The sequence below is a fragment of the Hylobates moloch genome, unplaced genomic scaffold (genome assembly GCF_009828535.3).
Source record: "Hylobates moloch isolate HMO894 unplaced genomic scaffold, HMol_V3 SCAFFOLD_4, whole genome shotgun sequence".
In the NCBI taxonomy this organism is placed as follows: domain Eukaryota; kingdom Metazoa; phylum Chordata; class Mammalia; order Primates; family Hylobatidae; genus Hylobates; species Hylobates moloch.
This window is the reverse complement of record NW_026652279.1, coordinates 99,206,409-99,225,768: the sequence shown is the minus strand read 5'-3', so window position 1 is coordinate 99,225,768 and position 19,360 is coordinate 99,206,409. Positions and strand designations below refer to the sequence as shown.

At 37.8% G+C, this 19,360-nt stretch overlaps 1 protein-coding gene across 2 annotated transcripts in view; it reads right to left on the bottom strand.

The window, feature by feature from the left end:
- Nucleotides 1-19,360, bottom strand: part of MICU2 (mitochondrial calcium uptake 2) — a 113,224-nt gene that overhangs the window by 7,644 nt on the left and 86,220 nt on the right. Inside the window, exons 7-9 of one of the 2 annotated variants that reach the window (XM_032150666.2) lie at nt 14,371-14,436; nt 9,653-9,750; nt 2,578-2,749 (exon numbers count right to left, since the gene is read on the bottom strand). In XM_032150666.2, coding sequence (XP_032006557.1) covers nt 2,578-2,749; nt 9,653-9,750; nt 14,371-14,436 — 336 coding nt within the window. The remainder of the gene's footprint in view (nt 1-2,577; nt 2,750-9,652; nt 9,751-14,370; nt 14,437-19,360) is intronic. The other variant, XM_032150667.2, reaches the window with a different exon arrangement.

Here is a 19,360-nt window from a genome sequence, read left to right as displayed (position 1 = left end):
TTTCAAGTTCTCATGATGTATTAAATAGGGAAAAAAATCTCAGACCATTTAAAGTTCTTGATACCTACTGATTTTGTTTTGTTTTGTTTTGAGACAGAGTCTGACTGTTGCCCAGGCGCGATCTTGGCTCACTGCAGCCTGTCTCCCAGGTTCATCCAATTCTCCCGCCTCAGCCTCCTGAGTAGCTGGGACTACAGGTGTGTGGCACCATGCCTGGCTACTTTTTTTTTGTATTTTTTGGTAGAGATGGGGTTTCACCATGTTGGCCCGGCTAGTCTCGAACTCCTGACCTGTAGAGAGCCACCCTCCTTGGCCTCCCAAAGTGCTGGGATTACAGAATGAGCCACCACGCCCAGCCAATCCCTACTGATTTTTAAAGATCCCATTATAAATTAAGAAAATTGGTCTTTACCTATCAGTATCTCCCCCTTCCTCATGTTGTTAACTTTTTCTTTTGACTCTGATTATAATTTTTGCAGGGGATGAGGTAAGGCAACAGAATTTTAACTTTTAGGTATTTCATCAAGTTTTCTTTGAAAGGTTTTGGGTTTTGCTTAGAAAGGTATATAACCTAAGATGAAACATTTTCCATGTTTTCTTCTACGACTTATTCAGTTTCATTTTTTTCAACATTTAATTTTTTGATTCATCCAAAATTTATTTTAGAGTAATGAATGGTGTAAAGATTTATGTTCATTTTCTCCCTCAGATGGCCAGTGAATTATCCTAATGCCATTTATTAATAATTCTTTTACCCAACTAATTTAAAATACTATTTCATAATTACTAAATTTCTCATATGCTTAAGTCTATTTCTGGAGTCTGTCAAATTCATTGTCAGTAACAAACTGTTTTAGTTACCAAGGTTTGATAATATATTTTAATATGTTGACATTCTTTTCATATAAAGTCTTTTTTTTTGATACAGAGTCTCGCTCCGTCACCCAGGCTGGAGTGAAGTGGCACGATCTCAGCTCACTGAAAGCTCTGCCTCCTGGGTTCACACTATTCTCCCGCCTCAGCCTCGCGAGTAGCTGGGACTGCAGGTGCCCGCCACCATGCCCGGCTAATTTTTTGTATTTTTAGTAGAGACGGTGTTTCACTGTGTTAACCAGGATGGTCTTGATCTCCTGACCTTATGATCTGCCCACCTTGGCTTCCCAAACTGCCAGGATTACAGGCGTGATCATATAAAGTTTTATAGCTTGTCTAGTTTCTTCCCAAGAATTCAATGGTATTTTTATTGAAACCCACGAGTGTTCACCAGTATCTGGCTCTTTTCTGATTCCTGCACGTATGAAAGACTGAAGTTCCTTGCCTCCCTGCATTCAGGTGGGGTTATGTGATTAGTCTGGCCAATAGCCAAGTGTCATGTGATGTTTCCAGGCCAAAACATTTAGTTGCTGGATTTTGACTCCCCTCCTTCTTTTCCTGCCACAGCCTCTGAGCGTGGTACTTCTTTCAGATGATGTAACTCCAAGATGGCACAGCCTCAGAGAGTCTAGACCCCTGAATGGGTCTAGACCTCTATGCAGACAGAGACTCCTATCAGCCCATGATGGAACTGTGAAATGACTGAGCAGGAAACTCAGTGTCAGCCAGGGGGATTTCAGGGTTAATTTGTAACTGCAGTAAACTTGGGCTGTTCTAATGTAACCATTACACTTATAGACTAACTGAAGACAGAATTGCTGTATTTATAATTCTAAGACTTTCTATTCAATAATAGGGGATGTCTTATAATTAGATAAGTTTTCTTTTTATATCCATCAAGGCTATTAAGTTTTCTTCTTTTTTTTTGTTAAATTTATTTCTAATTGTTATATATTTATCTTGCAGTTATAACTGGGTTCTTCTATTGCAATTTATTATCTTTTTTCTTATAACAGAAGTAACTTTTTAAAAAGTTACATAAAATACACGTCCATTGTAAACATTTTTTTGGAACAATACATAAAGGTACAAAGAAAGAAAGTAAAAAACACTTGAAACCTCACCACTGTACATGAATAATTATTAATAGCTTGGCAATCATCATTTCATACATCTCGTATATATATACACACACATATGCATGTCATTACATTTTCTACTTGTAATTTGTATATAGGAGAGCTGCTGCTTCTTATATATTAGCATCGTGACAGGTACTTTATTGAATTCTTATTGTTTCTACGGTTTTTCTACTGGATTCTCTTGGGTTCTCTAGGCATATAATTGCATCACATAAAAACAAAGACAACTACTACCCCCTTTCACATTTTTATACTCTTTTAAATAATCTTGTTAATTTGGACTAGTTAAGATTTCCAGAATGATATTAAATAATAGTGGTGATACTTGTCTTATTCTTGACTTTACCGGAAATGGAAAACTTGTAATTGCTACACTGATTCTGTCTTAGGCAGTAGTTTTCCTTCACAGGAAAAGAGCATGTAGAGAACATTCCTCAAGTTGATTTTATATACCATCGAGGGTAGCACAGTCGTGGTTAATTCAGAAGTTACTTTATTTATGTAAACATGTCTAACTTATTATATCATCTTTATCACATGCATAATAAAAGGGTATACCAACCTCTCCTGCTGACAACTTCTCTCTCACATTTTTCCAATAAATATCTTTATTTTCAGTGTTAGTGAAAAAAAGTAGCCACTCTGCAAAGTCTTCTTTTCTCATGAAACTCAAACCTTTAGAAAACTGAAGGAATTCCATTTCTTGAATCTCTGTTTGTAAATTTTCCATAAATCTAAATGTTAAAATACAAAATTAGTAAAGTAACTAGTGGCATTCAACCTTAAATATTGTAAACGGGTCTGCAAAGTACCTTCACTATTACCTACTGAGTGGCTGCCTCCTGATGGTGAGCAGGATGAAGCATTAGTGCTGTGCAAGGATTGTGGGGAGAGGGAGGATGCAGAGAAACTGATTAAGTCCAACACTGGCTTCCATCAGTAACTCTCTATACTCAACTTGTTTGTGTAAGTTATACCTGGCAACCTACATTTTGATAAACCTAAAGACTTAAAAAAATATGTAAAATGTTGCTTTGATACATCCAGAGAAAACAACAATTCCATGGAAACTAGTTTTTTTTCCAATACAGAAAAATTATCAATAATCAGATAAATTTAAAATTGAGGTGGGACACTGCTTTTAGAATGTTAATCATAATTACTACTTCCTAATATTTTTCAAATACCAAAGTTAATCAGTGTAATCAATGGCTTGGCATCAAAAGTTTAGCTCTATCTAAAAACATAATCTTTTTGACAATAATACATGTCGATATGACTCAACATTCCTTTCTTATAAAAACAACATGGCACTTCGACCAAACTGTCATCAATGGCTTCCCAGGAAAGGGACATGTCGAAAAGATATCAGATTAAAATATATCTTCTTTGAACATGAACCCAGAAACGTTGCACTTGATTTATTTATAACCTAAATCATGTGAAAAGTATTATCATCTCCATGAATTTTAATACATTGCAGATCCCTTTATTCACTTTTCCACATGTTAAAAGATCGGTACTATCTGTCATGTCAAATTCAAATGAAAATATACATGGGGTGATAGAAGAGGGACATTCAAGTTCAGTGGGAGAAAAATCATCACTTAAAAAATGACTTGCTTGAAGTTCTACATTTATCCCGTAAATCTTAAAAGCATGAAGGAGGAGTTTGATCTTAGACCTCTGTCTACATGGTAGGCAAGAGTTTGTTACTTAAAACATTTTCTGAGTGTACTGAATACACGGATTCATCAATGCCATGTTTCTTTCTGGGTCAAAGCAGAACTTTATCTAAAACTTGAAGCATTTCAAATTTGGACTGATAGAGCAACAAAATATTTTACTGATATACTTTGCCTTTTATTTTGTTGAGTTTTCCTGCCCTGTATACTGTAATGACATTCAACTGATTCTTATTAGAACTGTTAAATGTATGCTTTACTTGCAAATGAGTGCACACTGAATTAGGCAAGCAGAAGATAGGGTATAAAAACATTACTAACTTGTTTCTTTCCCTTTTTTCTTCAGGCTCTATGCGAGCCTCTATCAGAGGCTGAAATATTATAAACTTAATTGCTGTTAAACTATACATTGTCTGGATTAAGCTACTTTCATCTTACCTAATTACACTACTTTTAATGAATATAAATCCATTTATGATGATAATCTTTTCCCTTTAAGCCTAAAATCATATTATCTTGTTATAACATGAAAGTCTGGAACATGATCTGAACATGCATATATGAATTGGAAAATTTATAGTAGATAAGGCTGCCAGACACATTGTGAACAAATTACATACTTTATAAATTAGTGGGTTAATTGGAAACAACGGGAGAGATCTGTTTTTCCTTATTGGAATTGTTTAGGCAGTGTTGCACTGGAGTGGCGCGTACAGGCTGTGAGTCCATCATGCATGTCTTCCCACCTCTGCTTCATGCAGGGGAGCTTGATATTGGCATGGTAGAGTATTTATTTATTTATACTACTAATTGGCAAACACTACAAATCAAGGCTGTTTTTCCTGAGACAGATGATTGTTAAACATATTTACTAGCACACCACTGCCTCTAGACACCTCTGAATTTATAAAAACGCTTCATGAAACTCAGAAATCCTCAACTAATAATTGGCATTTCAGAATTTTTAACAATCTCAGCCCTAAAAAGTACATCAGTATCAATATCCTCCCCAATTTTTCCTGATGAGAAGAAGCCAATTTTCTTCCCTCTAACTATTATATATCTTAAGTCACAGGTTTATTTTCAGTTTAAAAATTCATTGGAATAAAAAATGAGGTCAAATGTGTCAGACTAGAAATAAACTCAGGGATTATTTCTGGTCACTATCTTTAAGGCTAATCATGGAGTTTAAAAGAAGAAAAAAGAAATGCAGAAGAAGAAAAACCACCAAAGGGAGTAGGAGAGAAGAGTAAAAAAGACCAGAAAAACACAACAAAATCAAAAGGCATTGATGCAGGGCGGGTAAATGCCATCAGGAGCTGCCTGAGTAGCCCAAGAGTCAATGCTTTCCCCCAGAACAATATGTAGTAGGTTGATAGAAAACTCATTTCTCACAATTTAAATTATCTGCTGCTTTCATAACAATAAAAGCACACCAAAATTCTGAGACAGAATTAAATTACATTGTGGTTTTTACTTTAACGGTTAAGTGATATTTCAGCTGGAAAATCTTTTTGATTAGTTATATAAGTAAAAAAAAATCAGAAAACAAGTGTCAAATTTTTCTTTAACTGATGAGTTTCTTTTGATCCGTGGTAGTATCTACTGAATATAACTGTCCTTCTGGTAACCTAGTCTGGTACTTGAAAACCCATTCAGTGCACCCACCACCTACCAGGGAACTGTGGAACTCTTTCAGAAACTACATGATCACCTAAACCTTTCATGAGAAACCTGAATCTCGCCTCTTCAGTTTCTAAAGTGTGTGATCCTGTAACAAGTCCCTCAACCTCATCAGATTCTAGTTATAAAGAGAAGACACTTACCTCACCTTGTAAGGATAGGTGAGATGACACATATGGAAAATACTTAGAAAGACGCCATGCACCATGTAAGTACCTGCCAGTCGCTGTGATGGTACTGAGGATGATATGTAACTATCTTTTCATTTTCATTCTTCATGCCCAGACTCCACTTTTTTTTTTTTTAAAGACAGGGTCTCACTCTGTTGCCTAGGCTGGAGTGCAGTGGTGTGATCACGGCTCACTGCAGCCTCAACGTCCCTGGGCTCTGGTGATCCTCCCCACCTCAGCCTCCCAAGTAACTGGGACTACGGGTGCACACCACCCCACGCATCTCTTTTGTAAAGATGAGGTTTCGCCATGTTGCCCAGGCTGCTGTCGAAGTCCTGGGCTCAAGCAATCTGCCTGCCTTGGCCTTCCAAAGTGCTGGGATTACAGCTGTGAGCTGCCGCGCCCAGCTCCAACCTCCGCTGTTAATCGCTTTCCACTTTCTCACCCACAACCTCAGCTCTAATGGACTGCAAGAGGTCTTCTTCAAGTATGGCTTAAAGAAAACCATACTATAACTAACTGCACATAGTGGTATTTGCACAAATTCATGGTGCACATTTTCAACTGGGTCCTTGACCCTTACAGACACTCTTCTGCTAGCCTGGAAATGTATCTTTTTGATTTTACATAGAGGCTATTTCATTTTCACTGTCTTTTCTGTTTATCCTCAGCCTATGACTTTGCCCCTGCTTCCTACAGAAACTAGAAATCATTGTTTAATAAATTCATTCATTTTCTTGTCACTAAAAATTGTAACAGCATCCACATGCATCCTTTTCCCCACCCTCTTCTTCCTGTCACAACGGACAGGGAGTCCCTTTTCTTGTCAGTGGCTGCACTCTGAATCCCACCTATATTCCTGTACTTCCTTCTGTTCAGGGACCTTGCTCTTCTAGTGATACCCTGTCACTCCTGTATTTTCAGCCTTTGCCTCCTTACATCATCAGTTAAACATGTTATAAAATTATACTCCCAGAAACACAAAAGTATAAGCTCCAAATAATACATATGAAACCATTTTCGTGGAATATCAATGATTAATTTGGCTAGTACGTTAGTGCAAGCTTTTGAAAATATTATTGGAAGCCATTTTCTGTTATTTTATGACTTAGCAAAATTTAAAAGATATCTTATGATTGCCGTAAATTCCAGCCTAGTATAATTACAATTTTATCTTTAGGGACACTTTGCAATATCTAAGAAAGCTCTTGAAAAATTTCATTTTTAAAGTTTTTGTTAATTGGATTACAAAAATTGCATGATGGTATGACAAATTTCACAGGGCCCATAATTTATAGAAGAACTAATTTAAAAAAATTTAAAGTAAGAATTCTAAATAAAATCATTCCCATTGAAGAAAAGTAAGGTGAGAAGCAACCTTAAAAGTTAACGAGTTGGGGAACTGTAAAGTGAAGTGGAGTGACGTATTAGTATCTCTGTGAATACGGTTTGAAAAATTATCAGTAATATGACAATATCAGTATTATGATAATAGCTTTCCTTGTTTTAAATTATGATATTTTTGGAACTTTAAAAAACATTGAGTGATATTTTAAATATACAAGAAGAGGTATGGTTTAAAATGTTGTTGAAAAAATTGTTCTAGAGAGCTTAAATGACTCAGTGTAGCCATCAGGTAAACTGGGATTAGTGGGATTAGAAAAAATCTAATTCAGAAACTTAGATTTTTTTTTTTTTTTTGAGACAGAGTCTCACTCCATTGCCCAGGCTGGAGTGCAGTGATGCAATCTCGGCTCATTGCAACCTCTGCTGCCCGGGTTCAAGCACTTCTCCTAACTCAGACTCCCAAGTAGCTGGGATTACAGGTGCCTGCCACCTCGCCTGGCTAATTTTTGTATTTTTGGTAGGGACGGGGTTTCACTACGTTGGCCAGGCTGGTCTTAAACTCCTGACCTCGTGATCCGCTCGCCTCGGCCTTCTAAAGTGCTGGGATACAGACATGAGCCACCGCGCCCGGCCAGATTTTCTTTTCTTTTTCTTTCTTTTGACAGAGTCTCACTCTGTCACCCAGGCTGAAGGGCAGGAGGCACTTGGATTTTCATGCATTCTTCTTCCTTCCTTAAATATAATCAATCACTGAGCCCTACAATTTTATCTCCTGTGTCTGGAAATCTTTTCTACTTCAAAATCCTTATTGCCACTACACTAGTTCAAGGCTCTTCTTTCTCTCTTTTCTTTCTTTTCTCTCTCTCTCTCTCTTTCTTTCTTTCTTTCTTTCGAGACGGAGTCTCGCTCTGTCGCCCAGGCTGGAGTGCAGTGGCGCGATCTCGGCTCACTACAAGCTCCGCCTCCAGGGTTCACGCCATTCTCCTGCCTCAGCCTCCCGAGTAGCTGGGTCTACAGGTGCCCGCCACCATGCCTGGCTAATTTTTTGTATTTTTAGTAGAGACGGGGTTTCACCATGTTAGCCAGGATGGTCTCGGTCTCCTGACCTCGTGATCCACTGCCTCGGCCTTCCAAAGTGCCGGGATTACAGGCGTGAGCCACCGCGCCCGGCCCAAGGCTCTTATTTCTTTTCTGGAATGTCTGAATGGTTTTCTCTCTCATAAAACCTATCCTTTATTCTGCTGCCAGAGTGATGGGCACATCTGACCAAATACCCTTCACGTGGCCTTCTTCAGGGCCTCTCATCACTGAGTTAATCAACAAGCTACCTCTATCTTATGGTGTATAAAACCTTCACACAGGTAAGTTCGTACTTCCAAGCCTCCATTCTCCTCACCTTATGCTTACTACTTTATCAACTCTACTGCTTCTAATTTCCTTTACAAACCATACACTTTCATGCCTCTACGTCTTTGCTCTTGCTGTGTTATCATTCCCTCAAATGCCTCCTGCCCAAACCACTTTGCCTGTTAATCCCGGCTAGTTTGTCAAGATTCAACTTAGTATTTCTTCTAGAAAGCCTTCCCTGATCACCTAGTCCCAACCTTCAACACAGGGTACACTAAGTGATCTTCTGTGTTACCCAAATACCCTATTTATCTAAGAAAGCACTGACTACAATGTATTTAAATGTTTTTCTGCATGTTTACTAGATAGTTTCCAGAAGGTACTATCCCTAGTGTTTGAGGAGTAATTTGACACATAATAGCATATATCACATTCAATAAATCTTTATTAAACTAGATTGAGCTGAATAAGATGCAGGTCTCCTGCCTCCCAAGTCTGTTTTTCCCCACTATTCTGCACTGCTTTTTGATATCTGTTTTAAGACTTTGGTTAGTGGAGTAGCACAGGGAGGCGCACTGTCTCACTATGCATGGCATTATTATCATTGGGAAGATGGTAGACAGGACACTGTATTTTAATGTTTATAATAATCATATAAGGTAAGCATTATTATGTCTACTTTTTAGATAAAGAAATGAGCTTAGGGAGGTTAAACACGTACTTAAAATTAATGTTAGTATAAAGCTTTACTGGAGCATGTCCATGTCTATTTGTTAATGTACTGTTTATGGCTGCTTTCACACTACAACCATGGAGTTGTGTAGTTGTGACAGAGACCATATTTACTCTTTAGGCCTTTGCAGAAAATGTTTGCCAAACCTTGTGCTAGAGAATGAGAGACTACATGAAGCAGAGCTGAGGTGTCCCAGTTGAGACCATCTTAGAAAAGCCAGCAGCCAGCAAAGCCATCAGCGGACTGCAAATGCAAGAGTACTGTCAAGATCAGCCAATCCTGTTCCAATCAGGAGAACTGCCCAACTGACTCAAAGACTCACGAAAATAATAAACGGTTGTTGTTTTAAGTTGGGTTGGTTTGTTTTGCCTAAAGAACAACTGACGCTAGGCGCATGGTTCTTTGTTGCAAACATTAAGTTACTAAAAAGAATTATTGTATTCTATGAAACAGATATTACTTTCTATAATAATGCAGAATATTTTGAGCATACTAATTTTAGTTTCTATTTCATAGGTTTAGTTCTCAGAGATAAATACTATACAGATCCACAAAATCCACAAACAGTATTTTAGTTTTATGATCTGCAGTTCTAGGAAAAGAATATATTCTGTTTCTCTTTATTTCTTACCCATAAAATTTCCCTAAATGAATGTAAATATTTGCATTTACCTTCGAAATTCTTTATAATGAAGTTTTCTTTGTCCTCTTTTTCCAAAGAAATGCATCTGAAGAGTTGTGTTAATTTCAGTTTCTTTCACTATTGCTTCCTATTAAAAAATTACAATAATTTAAAATAATTATAAATAAGAATAAAAATAGAATCTGTAGAGTAGAAATCTTAGAATAATATCCAGAAAGGATTCTTCTTACAGCAATAACAACAACAACAAAAGTTGTAAAAGAGGGATAGAGTCGGCTGGGCGCAGTGGCTCACGCCTGTAATCCCAGCACTTTGGAAGGCCGAGGCGGGCGGATCACGAGGTCAGGAGATCGAGACCATCCTGGCTAACACAGTGAAACCCTGTCTCTACTAAAAATACAAAACAATTAGCCGGGCGTGGTGGCGGGCGCCTGTAGTTCCAGCTACTCAGAGAGGCTGAGGCAGGAGAATGGCGTGAACCCGGGAGGCGGAGCTTGCAGTGAGCAGACATCGAGCCACTGCACTCCGGCCTGGGCGACAGAGCCAGACTCCATCTCCAAAAAAAAAAAAAAAAAAAGAGGGAGAGAGCCATTCCTTCTGTTATTTTGCATAACACTCCATAACCATCGTTGTTCAAGTAGGCAACAAACAATAAGGGCTAAAATACTCAAGGTGGACTTCAGCATGAAACAAGATCTTAGATCAGGCCAAAAAGGAAGTTTAGAATAGTGAAATAAATGTTACTTCAAAATATGATCTCCAGGCCTTTACTAATGAAGCAGCACTGAGAGAGTTAAAGCAAGAAAGTCTTTGAGCTTTTGTTGAATGTTGGAAATATTTGCAAAACACTTGCTTTTCCTAATTATAAAATCTACAGGTGAGAATTCCATTAAACGTAATGAGTGAGGCAGATTCATAGATTCTTCTTTAATTCTTTAATAAAATAACAAAAATAAGAAAACTGCTAAAAAAAAAAAAAATCAGCAACCAAACAACAAAAGGGGGTATAAGTTTAAGCCACAATTTTGAAAAAGAGCAGTCAGAGAAACACTAGACTCAGGTGTGGGATAGTCTAGCATGTCTCCTAATCCTACCACCACCCCGACGCTGCTTCTCAGAATGTCAGATTACTGCCTTAGGAGGAATTCATTAAATGAATTCATTTAATTCATTCATTAATTCATTTAATGAATTCCTTAGGAGGAATTCATTTAATGAATTCCTTAGGAGGAATTCATTAAAACCTTCAATTCTGCGATAAGTAGCTTAACAGGGTGGGAAGACAACCCTGAGACAAGTCATGGCAAACTCTTCAGTAGACGCTCCTCCCTGGAGCTTGGTGGGACTTCAGCAGAGTGAAGAAGGGCTTCAACGGCTTCTTTCAGGGCACTATGTTAAATTGAGGGAATAATCAGAAGCCCACAGGGTGGGATATACCTTGGAGGGTGGAGTGGGCTGTGATCTGGAACATTTTAATAGAATCACAGAGAGAAAGCAGAGTCTAGATGCTCCAGTAAGGGTTACATTTAGACCAGGGAACTCCCTTCTCTCCTTTAGTAAACAAAATGGTGGAGCAAAATGCAGCACCTGCAGCTCAGGGGAAAAGATAAATCAATTCCAGATATGGTGGGAAGAGTATTAAGGAGAATCTCATTTGTGCTCTACCAGAGCAGAGAGGGTCTGGATAGAGCATGGGCATGAGGAAAATATAAGGCATGACAACTATACAAAGACATTGTAGCAAGAAATAGAAAAAGAACAAATCAGGCAAAAGGCACAAAAACCCAGTCTAGAAGAACTGATAACCCAAGGAACAAATAAGTATTTCTCATGAGACCATTAAAGAAAATAACTTTTTATTTTGGGATAACTATAGATTTCACACGCAATGGTAAGAAACAATACAAAAAGATCCTCTCTGCCCTTTACTCAGTATCCTCCAATGGTAGCATCTTGCAAAACTATGGTGAAATATCACAACTTGACACAGTCAATATATAGAACATTCCTTCACCACAAGGATCCCTCATGTTGCTTTTATAGCCACACCAGCTTTCCTCCTGCTCCCACCCTCTTTTTAGCCTCTGACAACAATTAATGAATTCTCCATTTCCATTATGTTGTCATTTCAAATATGTTATATAAACAGAATCATACAGTTTGTAACTTTTAGGTACTGGCATTTTTTTTTTCCTCAGCATAATTCTCTGGAGATTCATTCAGGTTGTTTTATCTTTTGCCATATCAATTGTGTTTCTTTTTATTGCAGAGCAGTATTTCATGGTAATGGAGTCCCACAGTTTATTCAACAAAAGATATCTAGATTGTTTCCAGTTTGGGCTGGATGCTGCCCAACTGAGCTGCTAAGAACATTCGTGTACAAGTTTTGTACGAGCATAGGTTTTAATTTCTCTGGGATACAATCCCAGGAGCACAATCACTATTTTCCAGAGTGGTGGTTTTACGTTCCCACTAGCAATGAGTGATTCAGTTTCTCTGCATCCTTGCAACCATCTGGTGTGTCAGTGGTTTGTTTTTAGTCATTTGGATGGCTGTATATCTCTCTGTGGTTTTAATTTGCATTGCACTGATGACTAAAGGTGCTGAGTATCCTTTTATGTGCTTGTTTTTGCCTATTTTCTTTGGAGAAATAGTAAAAGTCCTTTGTCCAGTTTTTAATTGGGTTGTTAATCACTTTGTTGAATTGTAAGAAGAGTTCTTTATATATACTGATAGACTCTTATTAGATATGTGATTTGCAAGTATCTTCTTCCATTATGTTGGTTATCTTTTCACACTCTTGATAGTGTCCTTTGATGAACACAAATTTTTAATTTTTTTTTTTTTTTTGAGATGGAGTCTCGCTCTGTTGCCCAGGCTGGAGTGCAGTGGTGCAATCTCGGCTCCCTGTGAGCTCCACCTCCCAGGTTAACACTATTCTCCTGCCTCAGCCTCCTGAGTAGCTGGGACTACGGGCGCCCACCACCAGGCCCAGCTAATTTTTTTGTATTTTTAGAAGAGACAGGGTTTCACCGTGTTAGCCAGGATGGTCTCGATCTCCTGACCTCGTTATCTGCCCACCTCCACCTCCCAAAGTGACGAATTTTTAATTTTGATGAAATCCAATATATCTACTTTTTCTTCTGTTGCTTATGATTTTAGTGTCATTATCTAAGAAATTGTTGCCAAATCCAATGCCATGAAACTTTGCTCTTATGTTTTGTTCTAAGAGCTCTATAAGTTTAGCTCTTACATCCATTTGAATTAATTTTTATATATGGTGTGAGATAGGAGTCCAACTTTATTCTTTTACACATAGATATCCAGTTGTACCAGCAACATTTGCTGAAGAGATTTCCTTACTTTCTGAAAATTGTGAATGGTATTATATTTAAAATTTCTGTGTCCCTGGTGTTCACTGATATATACACGTGACTGATTTTTGTACGTTTTCTTGTACCTAGTGACCTTCCTAAAATCAATTAGTAGTTCTAGAAGCTTTGTTTTGTTTTGTGATTTTTTTTGGCAGATTCCCTGGGGGTTTCTACAGAGACAATGCCATTTACAAAAAGAGACTGTTTCATTCCTTACTTTCCAATCAGTAGGCCTTTTATTTCCTTGTCTTGCCTTATTGGAGTGGCTAGAACTTTCAGCACTGTATTGAACAAGAGTAGCAAGAATGAACATCCTTGCCTTACTCCTGATGTTAGGTGAAAAGAATTCAGTCTTTCATCAATAAGTATGTTAGCTGTAGGTTTTTTGTAGATGCTCTTTGCCAAGTTCAATGCCCACCTCCCTGCCCTATTTGTTTGAATGAGTGCTTTTAAAAAAACTACGGGCTGGGCACGGTAGCTCACACCTGTAATCCCAGCAATTTGGGAGGCCGAAGCGGGTGGATCACCTGAGGTCAGGAGTTTGAGACCAGCCTGACCAACACGGTGAAACCCTGTCTCTACTAAATACAAAAAATTATCTGGGTGTGGGTGGCATGTGCCTGTAATCCCAGCTACTTGGGAGGCAGAGGCAGGAGAATCGCTTGAACTGGGGAGGTGGAGGTTGCAGTGAGCTGAGATCGCGCCACTGCACTCTAGCCCGGGAGACTGAGTGAAACTCTGTCTCAAAAAAAAAAAAAAACCAAAAAAAAAAACCAAAAAAAAAACCCCACATCTTTACATATAGTAAGTTAAAAAAGGAGAGTGTGGAACAATGGAGAGCATGTTACTGCTTATATTAAAACAGAAAAAATAATATAGATGTATCTATTTACTTCTTTACATGTATACTTATATATGCATAAAATCTCTCTGGAAGAATACACAAGAAACTGAAAGTACTAATTGCCCAGGGAGGAGAACTGTGTGAATGGGAGGGAAATTCTGCTCTACCTACATACTCCTGTGCACCACCTGAAGTTAGGAACATGTAAATATAGCACATGTATTTAAAATACAGTCATGTATTGCTGAGAAATGCATTAAGTGATTGTCACTGTGCGAACATCAGAGTGTACTTACACAAACCTAGATGGTATACCCCACCACACACCTCTGCTATAAAGTATAGCCTATTGTTCAGACCACCACATATATGCAGTCTGTTGTTGACTGAAAAGTTATGTGGTGCATGACTGTATTGAAAAAATTAAATTGCTGATACCAAATCTATTGGTAACTATTGGGAATATCTGAACAAACAAAATAGAGTAGCTATTATAAATAATCACTGTTTGGAAATCATCTGTACATACCTGATATCCAGTTTCATTAGTTTTCACCGTCATCAAGTCATCTTGTTTACTTATGATCTTCTGCAGCTAAAAAGATTGCAAACATGAGTTTACACGTGTGCCTACCAGATTTTTCAAAACAACCTAAAAAATAGATGCCAACTTATTGTTATAAAATATATACTAGTTATTTGCTAAATATTAACTTCTTTTTTTTTTTTTTTGAGACGGAGTCTTGCTCTGTCGCCCAGGCTAGAGTGCAGTGGCGCAATCTCGGCTCACTGCAAGCTCCACCTCCCAGGTTCATGCCATTCTCCTGCCTCAGCCTCCTGAGTAGCTGGGACTACAGGCGCCTGCCACCACTCCCAGCTAATTTTTTTTTTTTTTGTATTTTTAGTAGAGACGGGGTTTCACCGTGTTAGCCAGGATGGTCTTGATCTCCTGACTTTGTGATCCACCTGCCTCGGCCTCCCAAAGTGTTGGGATTATAGCCATGAGCCACCGCCTTAAATTCTTTCTAATCATAACTCCTATTATCTTTTTCTCTTAGACAATGCAGGAATCAAAGGACAAAAGAGATAACAAAGTATTAACATTATTATTACTACAATCTTCTACTAAGAAAGCTAGTTTACTTAATAGATACATGTTCTTAGGCGGCACTCTATAAGAACTTCAAGATTATGCTGTCCTTCTTTCAAGATAATTTTTATTCATAATTAGTTGTATCACTAGTTTATGGTGACATTTTCAAGTATATAGTTTTTTTTTTTTTTTTTGAGACGGAGTCTCGCTCTGTCACCCAGGCTGAAGTGCAGTGGCACGATCCCTGCTCACTGCAAGCTCCGACTCCCAGGTTCACGCCATTCTCCTGCCTCAGCCTCCCGAGTAGCTGGGACTACAGGCACCCGCCACCATGCCCAGCTAATTTTTTTGTAGTTTTAGTAGAGATGGGGTTTCACCGTGTTAGCCAGGATGGTCTTGATCTCCTGACCTCGTATCCACCCTCCTCGGCCTCCCAAAGTGCTGGGATTATAGGCTTGAGCCACCATGCCCGGCCTACAGTTTTTAAAAAGCTATTTATATCATACACATAGTCTTCCTTTACCCTTTATGCATTTATAAAGCATTAAAATAATTTAAAGACTTACATTTCTACTAATTAGGACACTGTAAATAGTACTTTGAAATTGAGTACATTAAAAAACCTACCTGCCTTTCAGAATCAAATTGTATCAATCCTCATATGGAAAGCAAATTTAAAAAAGAAGGCATTTAAAAAAAATCAGATGCAGACAAAATCCCAAACTACGGATTCAAATCAATTAGGAGACAAATCTCTATCCATTTTTTTCTGGGCTATTTAACAGTTTGAAAACTGCTGCAATTAATTCCATATTAATTATTTTGAATTTAGCTATTTCTATTATGTTTGTTTCAGGCAAGTGGTTTATTTCTAGTTCTCTAAATCTCTCAGCCAGTTTTCAATGCCCCCCTTTCCCCTACTTAATTATTTTCGGGAAAAAAGTTAAAAAGCTTTATATTTATTTTACCTTTTATTTTTAAAGTTGACAATCAAATGGTATAATGCCAAGTTCAATATCCAAACATTTCTCCCTGTGCTTATTCCCCTGGAACCTCTTAAAAATTTTTATTACAGAAAATTTCAAACTTGAGTAAAATGAACAGAATTCCACAATAAGTCACCATATAAACATTATTTATCTTCAATAATTATCAGTATTCTGCCATTCCTGGCTCATCTATACCTCTACCTGCTCCCTGTTCCCCTCCCAATTATTATTTACAGCTCTTCAGGAAAAAATACATATATTAAAATGTACAAATATCAGCCATACAATTTTGACAAAGTTTCTTTGTGTCTCTTTCCAGTCAATCCTGGTTTCTCTTTTATTCTTCTTCCCACAGAGACAGTTCTGATTTTTTTCCCCACCTAAATTAGTTTCCCCTAGTTTAGAAATTCAAATAAATGAAATTAAATAGTATGTATTCTTTTGTGTCTGCCTTCTTTCACTTGGCATAATGGTCTTGAGAGTCACCAATGTTGTTTGCCTGTCAGTAGTCTGTTGCCATTTATTGTTGCGTTTTATTACATTTCATGAATCTACTACTATTTATTCATTCACCTGTTGATAGGTGTTTTCATGGCTCCAGTTTTTGGCTACTGTGAATCAAAATGCCACACACATCTTTTACAACTCAATTTTGTGGATGTGGGTTTTAATTTCTCTTGGATAAACACATAGGAGATAATAAATCTGTTTAACTTTATAAGAAACTGCCAAACTATTTTCCAAAGTGAATTCTGGTTTCTTCATATTCTCACCAACATTTGATGTGACCAGTCTTTTTAATTTTGGTCATTCTCTTGAGTGTAGTAGTATGTTGTGGTTTTAACTTGCATTTCCCTGACAACTCACGTAAAAGGCATCTATATTTATTTAAAAATAACTCTAGCAGGTGTATTTAGTATGATAAAACTATAATGCTACTATATTAAGTGTGCAGTCCTTCCCACCAATATGAAAGCAACGTGAAATAAAAGGACCACCTAAGGAGCAACCGATACTAGGAAACAGACCTGTCATTAATCTACTGTTTAGAGAGATTGCACTAAAACCCTGGCATGTATCCCACATAAGCACATGTACCATTGATCAAGGTAAAGATTAAATGGATTAACCATTACTGGCTTTGATCACAGTTGCTATTTTTTATTATTAGCTGACAGAGAACAGCTCACACAGACAGTTGCTATTTTACGAGTTCTTGGGATAAAGAAGTAAGCAATACACTTACTAACACAGTTTTCAGATCTGAATGTTAATAAAACATGAATATTCACAAAACACAAAAGTAACAAACTGAGGCAATCTGTATTTTAGGACATCTTCACAAGGCTTTTATTACCATACTTCATCATTACTTTTACATTTGCTACTCAAATCACTTTGTTACATTTATGTTTTAGGTATTAAAGTGATTCTCATTACTTTTCTAGTAGATATATGGTGGGGAGAGCAATAAATAAAATCTACTAGGAAAACATTCAGATGAGCCAAGATAAATCCCTGCCTTTTAAATATGCTTTTTTGATGTGAAAAGAACTATTTGGTTCTTTAAAGAAAATCTCAAATATAAGATGCTACATACGGCCAGACATGGTGGCTCAAGCCTGTAATCCCAGCACTTTGGGAGGCTGACGCGGGTGGATCACCTGAGATCAGGAGTTCGAGACCAGCCTGGCCAACAAGGTGAAACCCTGTCTCTACTAAAAATACAAAAAATTAGCTGGGCACAGTGGGACATGCCTGTAATCCCAGCTACTCGAGAGGCTGAGGCAGGAGAATCGCTGGAGCCTGGGAGGCGGAGGTTGCAGCGAGCTGAGATCGTGCCACTGTACCACTCCAGCCTGGGTGACAGAGCGAGGCTCCATCTACACACACACACACGCTACAGAGCGAGGCTCCATCTACACACACACACACACACACACACACACACACAGCTACATACTTAGGTTTACTAATACAAAGACCATGGAAGTGAAAAAAACTATTCAAATAATTAATGTAAATGTAGTTTTTCCTCTTCAATGCTGTTTTTTTTTTAAAATGACATGCTGTATCACACTCTATGGGTAATCAACTTTAGTGGTTCATTTCTATGATCAGCACAAAGAACCTTCTTTCATGTTTACAATGGTGACCTTTATATACTTAAAAACAAAATCAATGATGTATCCTTACATATTCTTTTGGATATTTTCTTAATTCATGAGGTAATCACCCAACAATTTTCCAACATTTATGGAGATATCTGTGGTATTCAGAAATTGTTCCATAAATTCAGCATGTTAAGCTATTTTGTGAAAAAAATGTATTTGAAAAAATTTTAAAGTAGGTATGCATAACAAATTCAGGAGTAGAGGCTGTAGGTACAATAAGGACTGTATGGTAAAAGGCACATCAGTGTAGCTCTGTGAAAACAACAACAACAATATGCCTTCTACTGCCTTTTTTCATGTTCAGTTTCATGCTCAGGATCTCCTTCGTCTACGGACTTTGTGATTTGGCCACATATCACTAAACATTACCACAGTGCATCAAAACTTTGGTGCTGATGAGTATGACGCCCACTATTATTATCAGGGGCTCCGCTACGCCCACTTTATAAAATCGCCTCCAGCTTTACTATTCTTGGATGTGTGTATAGTGGGTCCAGTACTTCCAAGATTTGGCTCTGTGTACCTTGTAACTCCCAGGAATAAAAACAGAAATAAAATCCTCCCAGGTCTGAAATTATCTTTTTCTTTCTTTCTTTCTTTCTTTTTATTTTTTTATTTTATTATTATACTTTAGGTTTTAGGGTACATGTGCACAATGTGCAGGTTTGTTACATATGTATCCATGTGCCATGTTGGTTTGCTGCACCCATTAACTCGTCATTTAGCATTAGATATATCTCCTAATGCTGTCCCTCCCCACTCCCCCAACCCCACAACAGTCCTCGGAGTGTGATGTTCCCCTTCCTGTGTCCATGAGTTCTCATTGTTCAATTCCCACCTACGAGTGAGAACATGTGGTGTTTGGTTTTTTGTCCTTGCGATAGTTACTGAGAATGATGTTTTCCAGTTTCATCCATGTCCCTACAAAGGACATGAACTCATCATTTTTTATGGCTGCATAGTATTCCATGGTGTATATGTGCCACATTTTCTTAATCCAGTCTATCGTTGTTGGACATTTGGGTTGGTTCCAAGTCTTTGCTATTGTGAATAGTGCCGCAATAAACATACGTGTGCATGTGTCTTTATAGCAGCATGATTTATAGTCCTTTGGGTATATACCCAGTAATGGGATAGCTGGGTCAAATGGTATTTCTAGTTCTAGATCCCTGAGGAATCGCCACACTGACTTCCACAATGGTTGAACTAGTTTACAGTCCCACAACAGTGTAAAAGTGTTCCTATTTCTCCACATCCTCTCCA